Source organism: Calypte anna, chromosome 3 (genome assembly GCF_003957555.1).
Source record: "Calypte anna isolate BGI_N300 chromosome 3, bCalAnn1_v1.p, whole genome shotgun sequence".
Lineage (NCBI taxonomy): Eukaryota > Metazoa > Chordata > Aves > Apodiformes > Trochilidae > Calypte > Calypte anna.
In genome coordinates, this window is record NC_044246.1 from 12791118 (window position 1) to 12807567 (window position 16450).

Genomic DNA, 16450 nt, shown 5'->3' on the forward strand with positions numbered 1-16450 from the left:
TTGAAATGTTTCTGTGCAGGTCAGAGGGCAGTATCTATATGGCGGAGGCTAATAGACTTTTTGAGGTTGTTGTGGGGTTTTTTTGTTTTGTTTTGTTTGGGGTTTTTTTGGTTTTTTTTGTTTTTTTATTTTATTTTAGTTTGAAGCTGAACTGCCTGTTGTGTTTACATTAACTGTTCTCTTGGGAGCCTTACAGTCTGTCCTCAGGAGGTGAGCTTCTGTGTTCCTATTATACCTGTATGAGAATGTCTACCATATCTGATTTTAGGCATATGGGTTTTCCTTCTCTGTGCCTAATACTCCAGTTTTATATTGTAATGTTTTATCTTAAGAACTTTTTCAAACTTGGAGTGACTTTGCTTATGAAGAACTCCTTCATTTTAATTAAAAAGATGGTATCATAAAACTTACTGTTAAAGGTATTCAGAATTGCTCTGTACTGGGAAAATGACTTCTAACAATCCAAAATAACCTTTTTGAGGTGTTCAGAACATCCAACTTTGGATAAAGACAAACATAGGAAAAATTCAACAATAGCAATAAACTATTGTTATTTCCAAGGTGTTTATGTTGGAAAATTTTAAGCATGTAATAGGGTTTATGGCAAAAGTTGTCTTTCAGTTGTAGATATCACAGGTTATAATCTGTGTAACTGCAATAATAAGATACCAACAAGGCTGGAGACATCATGGTTTGTTAGTACTTGTTGCATTACCAGAGCATTAGACAAACATTATCTCTACAACATGGCTGTAAGGCAAGTAAAACCCAGAGTGTGGGTTTTTTGTTATTTTTTTCATTTATGGTAATTGAACCATAGGTGAAATGCAGCCTCAGACAAGTTATAACAGCTGACTGGAAGACCTAGGCTGGAAATTAGGAGTTCCTGCTTCTCCACTGCATGTTTATCCTATTGAAACCTGTTGTCTTCTACTTTGTTACTTTAGTAAAAGGTCTACTAATTAATATTACTTCCTACAAAATATGCTTTTCTCTTTGTTATGGGTTTTTTTGTAGGTTTGTTTTTTTTTCCTTAATGATTGCAAGGAACTGTTTTTCATGTTGGGAAGTCAAGATAGAAATGACCTATTCTGTGCATGATCTGATAGCTTAAAACCAATGATTAACAGAATTACCTTACTGTAATAGCAGACCCATTCTAAAATGTATAATAATATGTTTTGTCAGGTGTATTAATATAAATTGTTTGTGAGCTCAGTGTAAACTGGATAGTTTTAAAAATAGCACTGCCTGAAAGAGCTGGAAATTTCAGTAATGTAACAATGAAAATGAACAAGCACCAATGGGAAGGAGAGAGTTGGCTGTTAATGGAGGACTGAAGTGTGAGCTCCTTATTGCAGAGGTGTAGGGAAGGCTCTTAAGGCAAACTTGCCTCCTATGGCCTGCTGTTACCTGCCTGGATGCAGTGCTTTGTGAAGTGCTCTAGGTGATCCTGCTTTAGTGAGACTTGTACTAGATGATCTCTAGAGGTCCCTTCCAACTCTGACAATTCTGTAATTCTGTGAAACAGGTGAGGAAATGGTTTTTGCAGGATTATGCTTAGAGTAAGTTTCTTATAGGGAGAGGAATTACTGTCTGTGTTGATGTAGAACCCATTACACCATCCATGTCAATTAGGAGAAACAGGATCTTACTTCTTTGTCAGCTGAAGGTGTTGTATGTGTGCATTTATGTATTCCATGCCTGAGCATTGGGTGAGGACTTTAGAGTTGGAACTAGTTTAGATTTTTTGTCTGGTAATTAAGTTCTTTCCTGTCAGCTGTGTGCTCAGGCCCCTTGGAAAGGTCAATAGAAAAGAAGACCATCTTTTGTCTTTTTTTGTATTGAAATACTATCTTGCTTGTTCTTTTCTCTTTTGAAAGATTTCCTGACTCAACATTAAATAAATGTGTTATAGATAAACAACATTTAATTTCTTGTTAAGAATAAAAACATATACAGCAGTAAAGTCTCCCTGCTGGACAAGGAGGAGATTAGAAAGTTCTTTCTCTTCAGTTCCCAAAACCTTGTGGCCTCTGCTTGTGTATTGCTTATTCAGCTTGAGCAGCCTTATCCTATACTATATTATACTAGCCTATCCTATACTATACTTCTCCTGAGGCAGGAGTAGCCAACTGAGAAACATCAAGGAAACACCTCAAGGGAATTAGGGGGTGTTTCTCTGGAAGGGTGACATGGCTGACTGCCCAAATGAAGTGCCTCTACATGAATGCATGAAGCATGGGCAACAAACAGGACGAGCTGCAAGCTACTGTGCTGCTGGAAGGCTATGACATAGTGGCCATTACTGAAACCTTGTGTGACAAATCCTGTGAATGGATTGTGGCTATCGATGGATACAAGATGTTCAGAAGCTACAAGAGGGGAAGAAGGGGTGGAGATGTTGCCTTCTATGTTAAGAAATGGATTGAATGTGAGGAGGTAACCCTTAAGAATAGCCATGAACAAGTTGAAAGCTTATGTGTAGGAATTGGAGATCAAAGCAACAAGGAAGACTTTGTAGTTGGAGAGTACTACAGGCCTCCCAGTCAAGAGGAACCTGTTGATGAAGCATTTCTACTTCAGCTACAGAACATGTGCTGGAAAAGTAGTACAGTAAGGTGTAGGCAACCATGAGGCTCCTGGAGTCCCTCAATGATAACTTCCTGAGACAAGAAATACACACCTCTACCCCGGGGAATATGGTACTGGATCTATAGATCACCAGTGTAGGTGAGCTCATCAGGGACATCAAGACTAGAGGCAGCCTGGGCTGCAGTGACCATACACTGATGGAATTCACAGTAATAAGGGTCATGATTCAGTCAAGGAGCATAGTAAGAACCCTAAATTTCTGAAAAACAAACTTTGGCTCTTCAAGGAATTAGTAAACAGGAGACCCTGGGGAACTGTCCTTAGGGACAGGGGATCAGAACAGAGCTGGAAGATCTTTAAGGGCACTTTCCATAGAATGCAAGAGATCTTGTTTCCCCAGGTATAACAAATCTAACAAGGAAGGGAAGAAACAAACATGTCTGAGCCATGACCTGCTGGTCAAACTAAAAGGCAAGAAGGAGCAGCACAGTCACTGGAAGCAGGGACAGGTATCCTGGGAAGGCTATGGAGATGCTGCCTGATTGTGGAGGAATGCTGTCAGGAAGGGCCAGGGCAGTGTTGAAGCTGAACTTGTCAAGGGATGAAAAGAATAATAAGAAGGGACTCTACAAGTATGGCAGTGAAGAAAGGAATATGAAAGAAAACATACCCCTCCTGAAGAGCAAGAATGGTGAGCTAGTTAAAACTGATGAGGAGAAGGCTGACATTCTCAAGAACTTTATTTCCTCTGTCTTCACTGGCAACATCTCTCCCAACACTTGCCAAGTTAAAAAAAACACAACGTGGGGACCAGGGTGGCAAAGTCTCTCCCACTGTATATGAAGATCAGGATTTCATGACCACCTGAAGAACCTAAACATACATAAGTCTATGGGACCTGATGAGATGCATCCCAGAGTCCTGAGAGAATTAGCTGATGTACTCTCTAGGATATCTGAAAAGTCATGGCAGACAGGTGAAGTCTGTAGTGACTGGAAGAAGGGGACATATTATACACATTTTTTAAAAGCATAGAAAGGAGGACCCTGGGAACTACCAACCTGTCAGCCTCCCTCTGTGCCTGGGAGGATTGTGGAGCAGGTTCTCCTAGAAGGTCTGATAGGGCACATGGAGGGCAGGGGAGTTATACACTGCCAGCATGGCTTCACTAAGGGCAAATCCTGTCTGATGAGCCTAGTGGCTTGCTGTGATAGGGTAACTACATCAGTGGACAAGGGACCGACCTATGTATGCAATCTGTCGGGAATTCTGCAAAGCCTTTGACATGGTCCCCCATAATGTCTTACTCACTGAGTTGGAGAGATATGGATTTGATGGGTGGATTGTTCAGTGGATAAGGAACTGGCTGGATGGTTGCATCCAGAGGGTAGTGGTCAGCGGCTCAAAGTCTGACTGGAGACCAGTGACAGACAAGTGGCGTCCCACAGAGGTCTGTACTGGGACCTGTACTGTTTAATATTTTTACCAGCAATATAGACATCGAGATCAAGTGTACCATCAGCAAGTTTGCAGGTGACACCCATCTGAGTGGAGCTGTCAATATACCAGAGGGATGAAGTGTCATCTGGAAAGACCTGGATAAACTGGAGAGATGGGCCCAGGTGAATTCATCAGGTTCAACAAGACGAAGTGCAGACGAAGTGTAGGGTCCTGGACCTAGTTTGGAACGATCCTCACTATCAATACAGGCTTAGGGACGAGATGATAGAAAGCAGCCTTGTGGAAGTGTACTTGGGGGGTGCTGGTAGACAAGAAGTGGACGTGAGCCAGCAGTGTGTATTTGCAGCCCAGAAGGTCAACTGCATCCTGGGCTGCATGGAAAGAAGCGTGGCCATTAGATTGAGAGAGGTGATTCTGCCACTTTGCTCTGGTGATACCTCACCTGGAGTACTGTGTCCACCTTTGGAGCCCTCAACACACAAAGGACATGGAGCAAGTCCAGAGGAAAAGGATGAGGGGGCTGGAACACCTCTCTTACAAAAACAGGCTGAGGAAGCTGGGGTTCTTCAGCCTGGAGAAGAGAAGGCTCTAGTGAGACCTAATAGAGACTTTCCAATACCTGAAGGGGGCCTACAAGAAGGCTTGGAGAGGGACTGTTTGCAAGGGTCAGTAGTGATAGGACAAGGGGCAATGGTTTTAAATTAGAGAAGAGTAGATTTAGATTGGGTATTAGGAACAGATTCTTTACTGTGAAGGTGGTGGAAAAAAGGAGCATGTTGCCCAGGGAGGTAGTTGAGGCCTTATCCCTGGAGATACTCAAGGTGAGGCTCAACAATGCTCTGAGCAACCTGATATAGTTGAGAATGTCCCTGCTTACTGCAGGAGGGTTGGACTGGATGACCTTTAGAGATCCCTTCCAACTCAAACCATTCTATGATTCTCACTTTTGCCAAGTTATCACACTGCAGCTTTGTGTCTCCTTCAGGACTGGGGCACTTCACAATGTCACCGGTTCTAGATTCCCAGTTGTCTGTATGGAGCAAGCCCTAGGTTGTTTTTAGCTTGTGCTCCTGAATTTTCCTGGGGGAAGTAGGGGACATGTTGTATGCTTAGGTCTTGTTATGATACCAGGTTAGGATTGAGGCCTGGAAACTTGGAAGCATACACTGCTCCCCCAGTTTAGATATAAAACTCTGTATGACCAAGTGTTTTCACATTGGTTGCTCAGAATCTCCAGTTCAGCTGTTAGAAATGGTGGTACCTAGGAGGGCTGATCACTGGAACTGAGTACTTCACATGTTTGCAGCTGTACTTTCTGGAGGTTTTCTGGTCCTAAATGGTTCCAGAGGCTTGTGCTTAATCAGTTTTTGGCTTTGAGTTTTACCAAGTTATGTTTATTTACATAGTATACACAAAGCTTAAATATAATGTACTCTTCCCAAAAGTTGTTTCCATTCATTCTAGGGGCATCATCTTGGTAAAAGCAGTATCAATCTCCTACAAAATATGTCTAAATCAAAATGATGTATCTTAATTTTAAGGAAGCATAACTACTTTGTCATCATGTAATTGACCTATACATGAGTTGTTTTTAATCTGTTCTTTGATGTTGCTTTTTAACACTTCAAAATTGAAAAACTGGAAGCTATTACTTGAGTAGCTTGGTTTTGCCTCTGCTGTGCTTACCATTGTAATATGTAAATCTTTTGAATTTCATATACAAGGAATAGATTTGCTTTTGTAGTGTGAAAGCCTTCTTCAGCATTCGGTGGTAGTTCCACTTTGCTTTAGTTTCACTTACTGCCCTTGGGAACAGGGGAGAATGAGAGAATCCAGATTCTTGTAAACTTTGGCTTTCTCTACCTTAGCAAGCAACATGGACTAAGGGGAGCAGATCTGTAGAGCAGAGCCTTTGGTTTTGATAACCTGAAGTCCATGGTGTGTGTATTTCAGGGCGTAATGTTTTATTTTGGACTAGGTGTAGTTCGGCCTCATGTAATGACTGCTAACATGAGGCTAAAATATATTGGTGCATCCTTGGAGTGTGGGTTTTGTGGGCTTAGTTTTTTTGTTTTTGTTTTTGTTTTTTTCCTCTGCATCTAAAAAAGTGCAGTGCATGGGCCGCAAGATGCTTCAAGAGACAGCCTTGAACCAAGCTAACACAGTAAACTTTGAGCACAGACTTTGAGCACAGCATCTGTCTCCTGGTCTCTGATGGCAGCCATCCTCTCTTCTACAAGAGGAGGCAGTGAGAGCTGTGAGAAGATGTGGAGCTGCTTGCTGCTCCCTGCCATACAGACCTTTTCATGCCATGTGCTCTTCCCATGTTTCATGTGAGGAAATAAAAGTCCACAATAGTAGAGGTGAAACTTACCCAGCCTATTTGTGAGCTATGTGGGACTTTGGTGGCAACAAGGTTATAATCATACATAGTCTCTCTTTCATACAAATGCTGCCTGTTTATAGATTTAAAATAATCAAAAACCTCATAAAAGATACTTCTGAAGGAGACAAGAAATGGATAGTGAACTTATCCAGCTCATTGCAGGAGTTAATGTTAACAGAAAAAGCAGGATAGGTAGTAAAGTTGTGGTAAATCTACAGTGAATAGAAAGTTCCAAACACTTCCTCTGTAGATATGGTGTCAGAAAGAACCCAGAAAACTGGTTTTGTTGTTGTTTTTTTCCCTTTCAGATTTGTTTGTTGCTTATTTTCAATGTGTAACTTGGAAGGAGTGTGGAAAGCTTTGTAGGTGCTGGAAGTATCTGTGGTTCATCCACTGATTTCACAGTTCCAGTTCTGCACATATGTAGGAAGAGAACAATGAGTTGACAGTCAAGTGCTACTGTGATGCTTACAGTGCTGGTCAGCCACCTCTGGTTTGTACAGCTGCTCAGTGTGGAGAAGGGAAGAGCTGGAAGCACAGCATGCTCCCCTCCCTACTCTGTAGCAAAGTGAGCTAGTAGGGCAAATTGGCTGTGTGCAGGGGGTCAGCAAGCCTCCCAGCTTTTGGGAAAGTGGGGCTGCTAAAGAAGGATGGGGTTCTAAACACCATGGGACCTTGGAAAGTTGGGTGCTGCACCCTTCTTTGCAGTCTTCAACAGGAAGGGCTGCTGGTGCCAGCTGGTCCTGCCTTAAAAGTAAAACTCGGAGCTGTGGGGTTGGTAGAGTGTGGGTGGACAGACATTCACCTTCCTCAGTTGACTTGTTCAAATACTGCAGTGTACTGGGTGTTAGCAGGTTATGGATGGTTCAAGTTGTCAACTGGGTGGCCTGTAATTGACAGGAACTGATACTGGGTAAGGTTGGGGATTTCTGCTTTGTTTTGGTTTTTTTTTGTTGTTCTGCCTTTAAAAGCACCAGTACTTGACTTGCATAGCTTGGTTTATTCCTAGAAAATAGATTTTCTCTGTGGACTATAGAAAGAAAGCAAAGCTTTAGCATCTTTCCACATTTTTGACTGCACACAAAAGAGGAACAAGGATTTTATGTTACCAAGGCAAGATGTTAATTTAATTACAGATCTAAAAGTAGTTTTTTCAGCCATGTTCTCTTTTGTTAAATGCAGATGGTAATCCCTGCATAGACCTACAGTTTGGAGAGCTGCTGCTTGATACAGGGTATTGGTTTGTACCTACGGCAAGATTTTTTTTTCATAATTCAAATAGTTCCTTTCATTATCTCTAGATGGCAGTTTAGGCCTGGATTTCCAGAAAAGCTCAACTAAATGGTGAACTTTTATTGACAGTTTTTTGGTTTAAGGCAAACTTCATTGTTCTTAGCATTTTAATTACACTATTATGATTAATTGTCTTTGTAATTTCTTTGCTGTAATACTTCAGCTGTCTGAATCCTGTATCCAGTTTAAAAAAAAAATCTATTAAGTTGCTTTTAGTTTTAGTTTGTGCATTTCTTATAAAGTATCTTGTAACAAAATGGATAAGCATTGTAATGAGAAGTTAAGAGAATTAAAAGGATTGCAGACTGGAGTGTTTACCACTCCAGCAAGCAAGAATAGTGTGCCATGTGAATCTGCTGTTTTCCTTGGCTTAGTCTGTTCTGTAGTGAATGTATTGGTTTTTTTATATATACTGAAATGACAGAAGGATCTGTAGCATCTGAAATGTTTGTACTGTCAAAAGATGTATAATTATGATCTCATATAATTACTTAAAAATGTCTCCCAGATTTTACAGCATAACTTAAGTATTTAAACTATAAAAACTCCTGTAAACACAAAGTTCATGAAAATGCCAAGTATCAAACAGCATGTTATATTCTCATCACTGATAAAATAATGTGTCCTTTTGCTGAAGTTGGGCTTTTGAAGTATTTGAATATTAATTTGAATATCCTATTCTGATAAATCTTGGCATTTAGAGATAATACTGTTGAGGTACATAGAAAATAATACTAATACAGTATGTTATGTTGTCATTAGGTTAGGAGAGAAACTGTGATTTTTGTTTGCTTATTTTAAAAGAAATATGTATGCCAAAAGCATTGTTTTTTATTTCCCTCCTTTCTTGGAGGTCATGTTTATGTAGCCATCCACACCAGTGTGGGAATGCATCAGATGTTTTGAAGTGGACCAGTGAAGAATTCCAACAGTGATTCATGCAGTTCCTGCATAGCAAGACACAGATGATCATAATGCTTCCTCCATTAGTAGTGCAGAGGTCATACAGGTTTTCTGCTGCTACTGCCATTTCTTCTGATTATTTAAGTAATTCTAATAGTTCTTACAGAATGGCCTTACAACTCTGGCCCTTGGTCACAAAATTGTCCCTCTCTATCCTTGATGACCATGTAGAGTTGAATATATTTCTGGTAAAATTCAACTGTTGTAAACTATTCGGGGAGGGATATTCAGATGGAGACCTAGATCCCCATAAAAGCATGAGGAGGTGAGCACTAAGTATTCATTCAGTTAGCTTCTGAGTTTCTAGTCTCTGTTGTAATACTTAAAACCACTTAAAAGACTTAATGTTATCCAGATTAAAAGGGTAAAATAAGTGGTGAGTCAAGCAATAAGGCAATTCAGAGAACAAGAAATTATTACTATTATGAACTTACTCTTCTCCATATGTTGATGCCATATTCAGAATTTTCTGAGTGAAACTGGAATGTGCATTTTTCTGTTCAAAATCCATAGTTTGCTGCTTTTCAGAGAAAGTGCTTCACTGCTTTTCTTTTGGAATCGGTGGGGGGTCACCACACTGTCTTTCAACACAGCAGGACTTGAAGGTGCCTTTGTATCACAATTTTTTTTTTTAGGATGCCCACTCAACCAAGATGAGCTTTGGTTTGGTTTCCCTGTGTACTTGAAGAACAGGAGTCTTGAATTAATGAAATAAGTAAGACTATTTACTATGCCCTTAATATGCTGCACATAAAGGAACTTGAAGCTTCTGTACCAGCACAGATATATTCATGTTACTGGGTTGGTTTTCTCCCTTTCTGTAAACTTAATGTATGCATCGTTTCTTGACCATTTTATGCTGGAACCTGAAAAAGCCCCACAGGTCTAATCCTCCTTTCAGTTACTGTATTTTCTAGTACTTACCCTCTAGCATGTATTTTGCCTGACAGGATTTACACATTACTCTTGAGAGTTGATAATGCTGTGCCAGTGTGAGCAGTGATGAACTTTGTTAAAACTCAGTTCATTCTGTTTGTACTGATGCTTGACTATGTGTGGTTAAGAGGAAGGGAAAAAAGGTAAGCATGCTAAATTTTTTGTAGAAACAGGAGAAGAATCTAGTGGATGGGCTTGCACTCACCAACACTGTTGTAGTATAATTGTGGCATCAAAGGATTAGAAAATCGGGAATGACATAGAAAACAATGTGGTCATTTAAGTACTAAACAACAGTAGTTGTTTGATAAAGGAGATACTTAAAGGTAGAGCTGAGGCTAAAAGATTAGAAACATCTGGCTGAAGGAAACTTTTGGGATGTTTAAATTGTTTATTGTGGTTTTCTCACTGAAAAAGTTAGGGTTTTTTGTTTTAAATTTCCCTTCACATGATCTAAAGGCACAAGGAAATAAATGTGTAAATGAGGTGGTACTTCTTTAAGAATGCAATTGTGGTGCAAGTTAAAATCAAAGTGATGATTATTGGAAACAGATCTTAATGATCTTAATTCAAGAATTATCAGGAATTTAATAGAGAAGCTTTTTCATGAGAAGTGGAGTTAGTTATACCTGTATTTCTGTTCTTTGAGATACCTGAAAAAGCAATTTTAATCTTAACTTCTTAGATACATTGATTTTTTTTATACTTACTGATTGAATACAATTATGCTAAGTTTACCATGTATTAAACCAGAAATACATTCTGTACATGTAGAAGTTTTTAAATGCTTATAATATTTTATAATATGTAAATGTTTTATTTTAGGTCTTGCTACTGCAAATATTTATACACTATTTAACCAAAATAACATGAACATATGGACTGAGAAGAGCATGTGTTTAGATCAGTTCCAACACACAGTTTTGTTTGAAGGGGTATGCTTAAGCCTAATGGTAATTATTATTTTATGCTTTCTTTTCTGAAGGAATGTCATAATTACAACAGTAATTATATATGATGTGTCCCTCTGCAATGGTGGTCAGCTGTAGCTGATAAGGAAAAGATGAATAAAAGATGGATGTTCTCAATTCTCAGAAAATGTTCTCAGGTTGTTATGACTCAGGGAGACTTTGAATGCAAATGCAGCATTGCGGCTTTGTTTTTAGTAGACAGAAATTTGTTAGTCTTTTTTAAAAGACAAAAATCAACCCAAAAGAATCCCGTGTTCTTTCAACACATTTCTGGAAAATGTGGGGGGTTGGATGCATTGCATATGCCTGGCCTTCCAATGTGGCCAACTTCCTTAAGACAATGAGTTCTGGATACTGAAACTGACAGCTTCAAGAAGCAGATCAATGAATCTTGACAGAAAAATCTGTGGAGAATTAAAAAAAAAAACTAACACTCTTGCTCAGGAGTTTGCTGAGTCTCTGATTCCTGAAGTGGCACAAACTTTTACTGTTTCTCACCCTGTCCTTAAGCATCTGCCTTAGTAATGGAGAGAGGAGGCTGGACTAAGTGCATCACTGATCTGACCCCACAAAACCTGGTCGTGTTGTTTCCATCCTTGTCAAGCTCAGTATAGAATTTCCAACCATTACCTCCTTGAATTGAATAGGATCAAGCCTATTGCCTATGTCAGAAATATATTGGCCTGCTTTTCAGTTTAAAATTCAGTTTTTGGTCACTTGACTTTATGGAAAATAATGTTTTTTTCTGTTAGATGTGCCATTATTGTTGTTTCAAACATAGTATTTCGGTCATGCTGCAGCTGCCTTCAACATTTTGGAAACTAAACTACTGTATTATATAAATTAAAATGTTCATTGTAATTCTTCCCTACAAAAAGTGCTTTTATTATATTTTGTGATCTTCTATTATACCACAGTAATGAAGAACTTAAGTCAAAGGGTGCATTGCTGTGAATGTCTGATGGATCACTTTTTCTACCTGTTGTCACTATTCGCATGATTTGAGACAAACTGTGTGTTTTATAACATAGTTTCTGCATCTCCAAATGCCTGTTTTGTTACAAGGCTAGCTAGAGTAATGCAGCTTGTCCTGCAGAACTTTGTATGTTTTAGGTATATGTAAAGCTGGGAAACTTTCAGGGTTTATGTTACTTTCAGTGAAGTAAGAATCTTTGACTCTGTGTAAAAAAAATACAAGGACATTAGAGAACAGATTATATTTTCATCTGCATGATTTGAAATTAATCACAACCTTTTTAAGTTCACTTTGATAAGTAGAAACAAGTTTTCTTATGCTCCTGAAGCAAAGCTTTGGTTCTTAATTATAGGAGAAAAGTCGCAGTTTTCTCAGGGTTGTCTATTGAGAGTTAAGAGATGCACAGTGATCAGTATCCTAGCAAAGTGAATATTTTGTTGTATTGACTTTTGAGGTGGTCTTGTTAGCTTACTTTGGTGTTTGATTCTTGTTTTTAGTAACTGGGTGACAAGTTAATAGCTAGAGGTTATTATAGATACATGTCCATAAATCTCCAGAAGTATATGCTCAGTATGTATAGTTTTTTAATGTTGTAAAAGTACTATTTTTTTAGAAATCACTACTTTTTATTTTTTAACAGATTTTTGTGATATTTTTTCTAAAGCGCTCCCAGCTGTTTCTAGTCTTGTTCACTGATCTCTACACTTTTTCTAGAGATGGCCCAGATGATGGGGTCATTGTTCTTGTCTTAGAGTCTCTCCCAAAGCCAGTGAAACATAATTAGAGTTTCAGGCTTCTGAGTCTATTGTCCAAAGTTATAATTAATTTCACTCGTGCATATGAGCAAATGCTTATTGTTTGTAGCAAGATCTAGGTCTTCAAAGCAAGGTGCAAGAAAGAGTTGGCTTGTATATTACAACAAGTTTGTTGTAAATCTCTTCTCAAGTTTATGGTGAAAATGATCTTCAGTCTTCCAGCAAAGACAAAATATAGTCTTAAAAATAAACAAATACAAGTAAGCAAATTATAATTATTTTGTTACCAGGCAGATGTGTAATATGCAATTAACCTTGCTCAGATAAAGAATATTGAAAAGGAGATATGTTGCTGAACAGCATATAGAAGGGGGAAGAAACTCATACAAAGCTCAAGTTAAAGTAGGGAAATTCTGGTGCCATATACAGGTGATACATCTGCATCAGATGGTATTAGTTGATAAGCTGGTCCTCTAAATTGACACAGTCCTATCCAGTAAGTTATTTCATATGTGAGCTAGTGTGGGGTTTTTTTAATGTATAAATGTATGCATTAAAACTTGATTGAAATGCCAAGTACTCACATTTATTTGTACAAGGGCTGTAGACTGGCTTTTTTAAAAAAGCAAAACAGTTGTGGAGTTTAATATACCTGAATATGGTGCATAATTACATAGAATGTACCCATAACATACGTTACAGTTTAAGATAGGACCTTACCTACTTAATAAAACTTGTAGACTTTACAATATGGCATATAATTCTGTCTGTGTTAAAAGATCTTTAACAATATTAAAAATATGCAGTGTTTGAAAGTAGCTCAGTAGTGATTTTTCTTATAAGTGCTTCCTTTTATGCCATCTCTAATGGGACTAATGAAAACATTATTTTCATAGCTATTAAAATTGTATTTTATTGTTAAATTTTATCCTCTGAAGAAGAGAATTAATTTTTTGCCATGCTTTTGTTATTTTGACATTCTCTAGATATAATAGCATTGTAATTTTAGCATCCAAAGTAAGTACTCAAACTAGGCAGTATGATGTATACATGTAACCAGATGCTTTTTTGGTCATTGGTGGGATTTGCTTCTCAAAGTTTTTTGCTCATTCAGAGTGGAATTGTTCCTGTGTTTTTGAGGTCTACAAGCTGGGTGCTGAGCCTGTGCTGATTATTCAGTCTCCCCCTGTACTTGGTGGAGAGAGCAACACAAGCACTGTAATTAAACCTATCACAAACAGGTATCTGGAAGTGAATTGTCTTTTGAAGAATCTGATCCCTTTGCACTATTGGTACAAAGAATGTACAGAAGGTAGTTTGGTATAAGCACAAGCACCCATCTGTTTCTTCAAAGACTGCAACCCCTGGGTGTAGCTATGTCTTTGTAGCAGCAGTTTATGCGTCTCCTTTTTTATGTTATTATAGTGGTAGCATCAGAGGGGATTTCTTTTGGGATTTAGAGGGTAAAGGGTTGAATCACTTTGTGCTTCTCTGCTGTTTTGGTCATCTATGATGTTACTGTAAGGACTCCTTCTAGGTACCTATTTAGGATCTGTAATTTAAAATAATAGAATAAATCTTAAGCCTGGATCAGTAGTAAAATTCTATAACCTGCATAATATTTTTTTATTGGATGTAGTTTGGTTGTTAAAGTGCGGGGAAGGAAGAGGCAGGGAAAGAAAGTATAAAAGGCCACTTAGAGGAGATTTGAAATAATGCTACAGTTCTGGATTTAACTTGTACATTTCCTATTTATTATCTCACCAACATTTTACAACTTTTCAGTTGTTTGAATGCTGTGCATGTCCTGTGCAGCAAAACACTAAAAGCTCTACCAATTTACATGTTGTCTTGTGGAGTTAGCAATGTTGCTCTCCTGCCCCGATTAACACAGCAATTAACATCTCTTATTGTGAGGAGGGTTTGCATTTTCCATCATGCTTTGTTTCATAAGTACTTTTAAAATGTCTCTTCTCAGCTAACTGTGCACCACCATGCCAAAATGGAGGGATGTGCCTGCGACCTCAGCTCTGTGTGTGTAAACCGGGAACAAAAGGCAATTCCTGTGAGGATACAATCATGCAAGACACATCTTCCACTGGAGGCCGGAGCCCCGTTGTTTCCCCGTGGCCAATACCCCAGCAGGCTGCTCAGCAGACCGCTCAGAAGGTGCAGGTCCCATTGAAGGTTGGCCCTATGACTCAGATGGCATTCACCATCAAGCAGAAGCCTCCTGTTGGGTTACCTCAGCAAATGCAACCGCAGTAAGTGTTTTCTTTGCTTTCAAAGAAGTTCAGTATGACATTGTGCCTTGCAAGTGTTCTCAAATAACCATACTTGTGAACTTAGCCTTTTTAAAGAGCTTTTTATTGTGACTGTCAGAATTGGTGGATTTTTAAATTTCCATTGCTTATGAGCCAGGTCTCCTCATCTCAACAGAATATCTCTTAAACACCAACTTGATTTTCCTTAGAATGGCAAAGCTGTAGTAGTTTTGGAAGACTTAATTTACAGCAGTGACTTTCTGTGTTTAGCCTAGAGCAGAGTCTGGCATGGAATATTCAGCACTTTACTTAGTTGAGGGGAGTGTCATGCCCCAGATGGTGGGTGCAGCACTGTCATGTCACAGGGTGAGCACAGCTCCCCAGGTGTGGAGGCCAAACAAAATATCACATCTGAGAGAGGGAGTGTGGTGCTATGTCCCACAGAATGGGCACAGGTAGAGTTCCCCAGAATGGAGGTCAACCCAGGGAGATTCAGACATTGCCTCCCAGCTTTCTAAACTCTTTCAGAAAGAAGCCTAGGTACAGCTGGGCCCAATCCTCCTCTTCCTCCTCCTCCAGTTATCTCTTTTGAACAACCCATTCAGTGAGATTAAGTCAGGAATACTGTGTGGTACTCAGGGGTAAGATTATTACCCAGAAGGTTTGTGTAAAACACAATTTAAAAGTGAGTAAGGTTATAAAGTATGTCAGATTACAACTAGCAGAATTCTAAATGATGATACTTTCAAAGCAAATGGAATACAATTTGGCAAAACTTAAGGAATTTGTCAAAACAAGCAGGTTACAAGTAACAAAATTTAACAAAGCAATAGGTAGTAAAACTTAACAAAGTTAGAAACTATGTTACCCTCATGTGCGGAGATACAATTAAAAACACAGAGAGAGAAAGAAGACATAGGAAAGATACCACCACCCTTGGATCCAGCAATGATCTTGGTAGGAAGTTGTGGTCCTTGGATGGTGGGTGCACATCCAGCATTTTCAGTGTGATTCTTTTATGCCCCCTGACCCCACCTTTTCTGGGGGGGCTTTGGCATATCTTGCAAAGCCAGGTGTTCACTTGGACCCCTCCAGATGGATGGGATGACACAGCAATAACCCTTACTTCTGCATATGCCCTCTCCAAGATTATGAATAAACTGTATTTTTCTGTCTCTGACTGTAAAAAGGAACTCGAAGAACTTCTATAAGTGTGGTTATAGAAGTCTGCACCTGGGTAGTTATGTGCTGTTGACAACAATGTATGTCCTGCTACCCCTCCAAAGCTGCATCTGAGAACAGAGGCCACTGCACACTGCCATTGACATACGGTGTTGCTTGGTAAACTCTTCACAGAATCACAGAATTATCAGAGTTGGAAGGGACCTCTAAAGATCATCTAGTCCAACTGTCCCACTAAAGCAGGGTTACAAAGAGCACATTACACAGGACTGCATCCAGGCAGGTTTTGAATATCTCCAGAGAAGGAGACTCCAAACCCTCCCTGGGCAGCCTGTTCCAGTGCTTTGTCACCCTCATAGTAAAGAAGTTTTTTCTTATGTTTAAATGGAACTTACTATGTTCTACCTCATGCCTGTTGCCCCTCATCCTTGACGAGGTTTGTTCCTCCTAAACCCTTTCAATTGCTTTTACTGATGTCCTAGATTGTCTAACTGTGGAGCCACAGGAAAACCTGGGTTCATACATGTCTTGGACATGTATGTCATACATTGTCATACATGTAACAGGAAGTTTAGTCTACCTCAGTTTTCTTGGAGTTACAAACCCTAAGCCAGTATGTTATTTGATGTATAAGGCAGCCATAAGGTGGGGCAGAGTGGGTTTTAGAA

The 16450-nt window shown here is 39.2% G+C and overlaps 1 protein-coding gene across 9 annotated transcripts in view; it reads left to right on the forward strand.

The window, feature by feature from the left end:
- The window catches only part of LTBP1 (latent transforming growth factor beta binding protein 1), a 179312-nt gene that overhangs the window by 4452 nt on the left and 158410 nt on the right, over nucleotides 1-16450 (forward strand). For all 9 annotated transcript variants that reach the window (XM_030446778.1, XM_030446768.1, XM_030446769.1 and 6 more), the window contains exon 3: nucleotides 14315-14600. In XM_030446778.1, the coding sequence (XP_030302638.1) occupies nucleotides 14315-14600 (286 nt within the window). The remainder of the gene's footprint in view (nucleotides 1-14314; nucleotides 14601-16450) is intronic.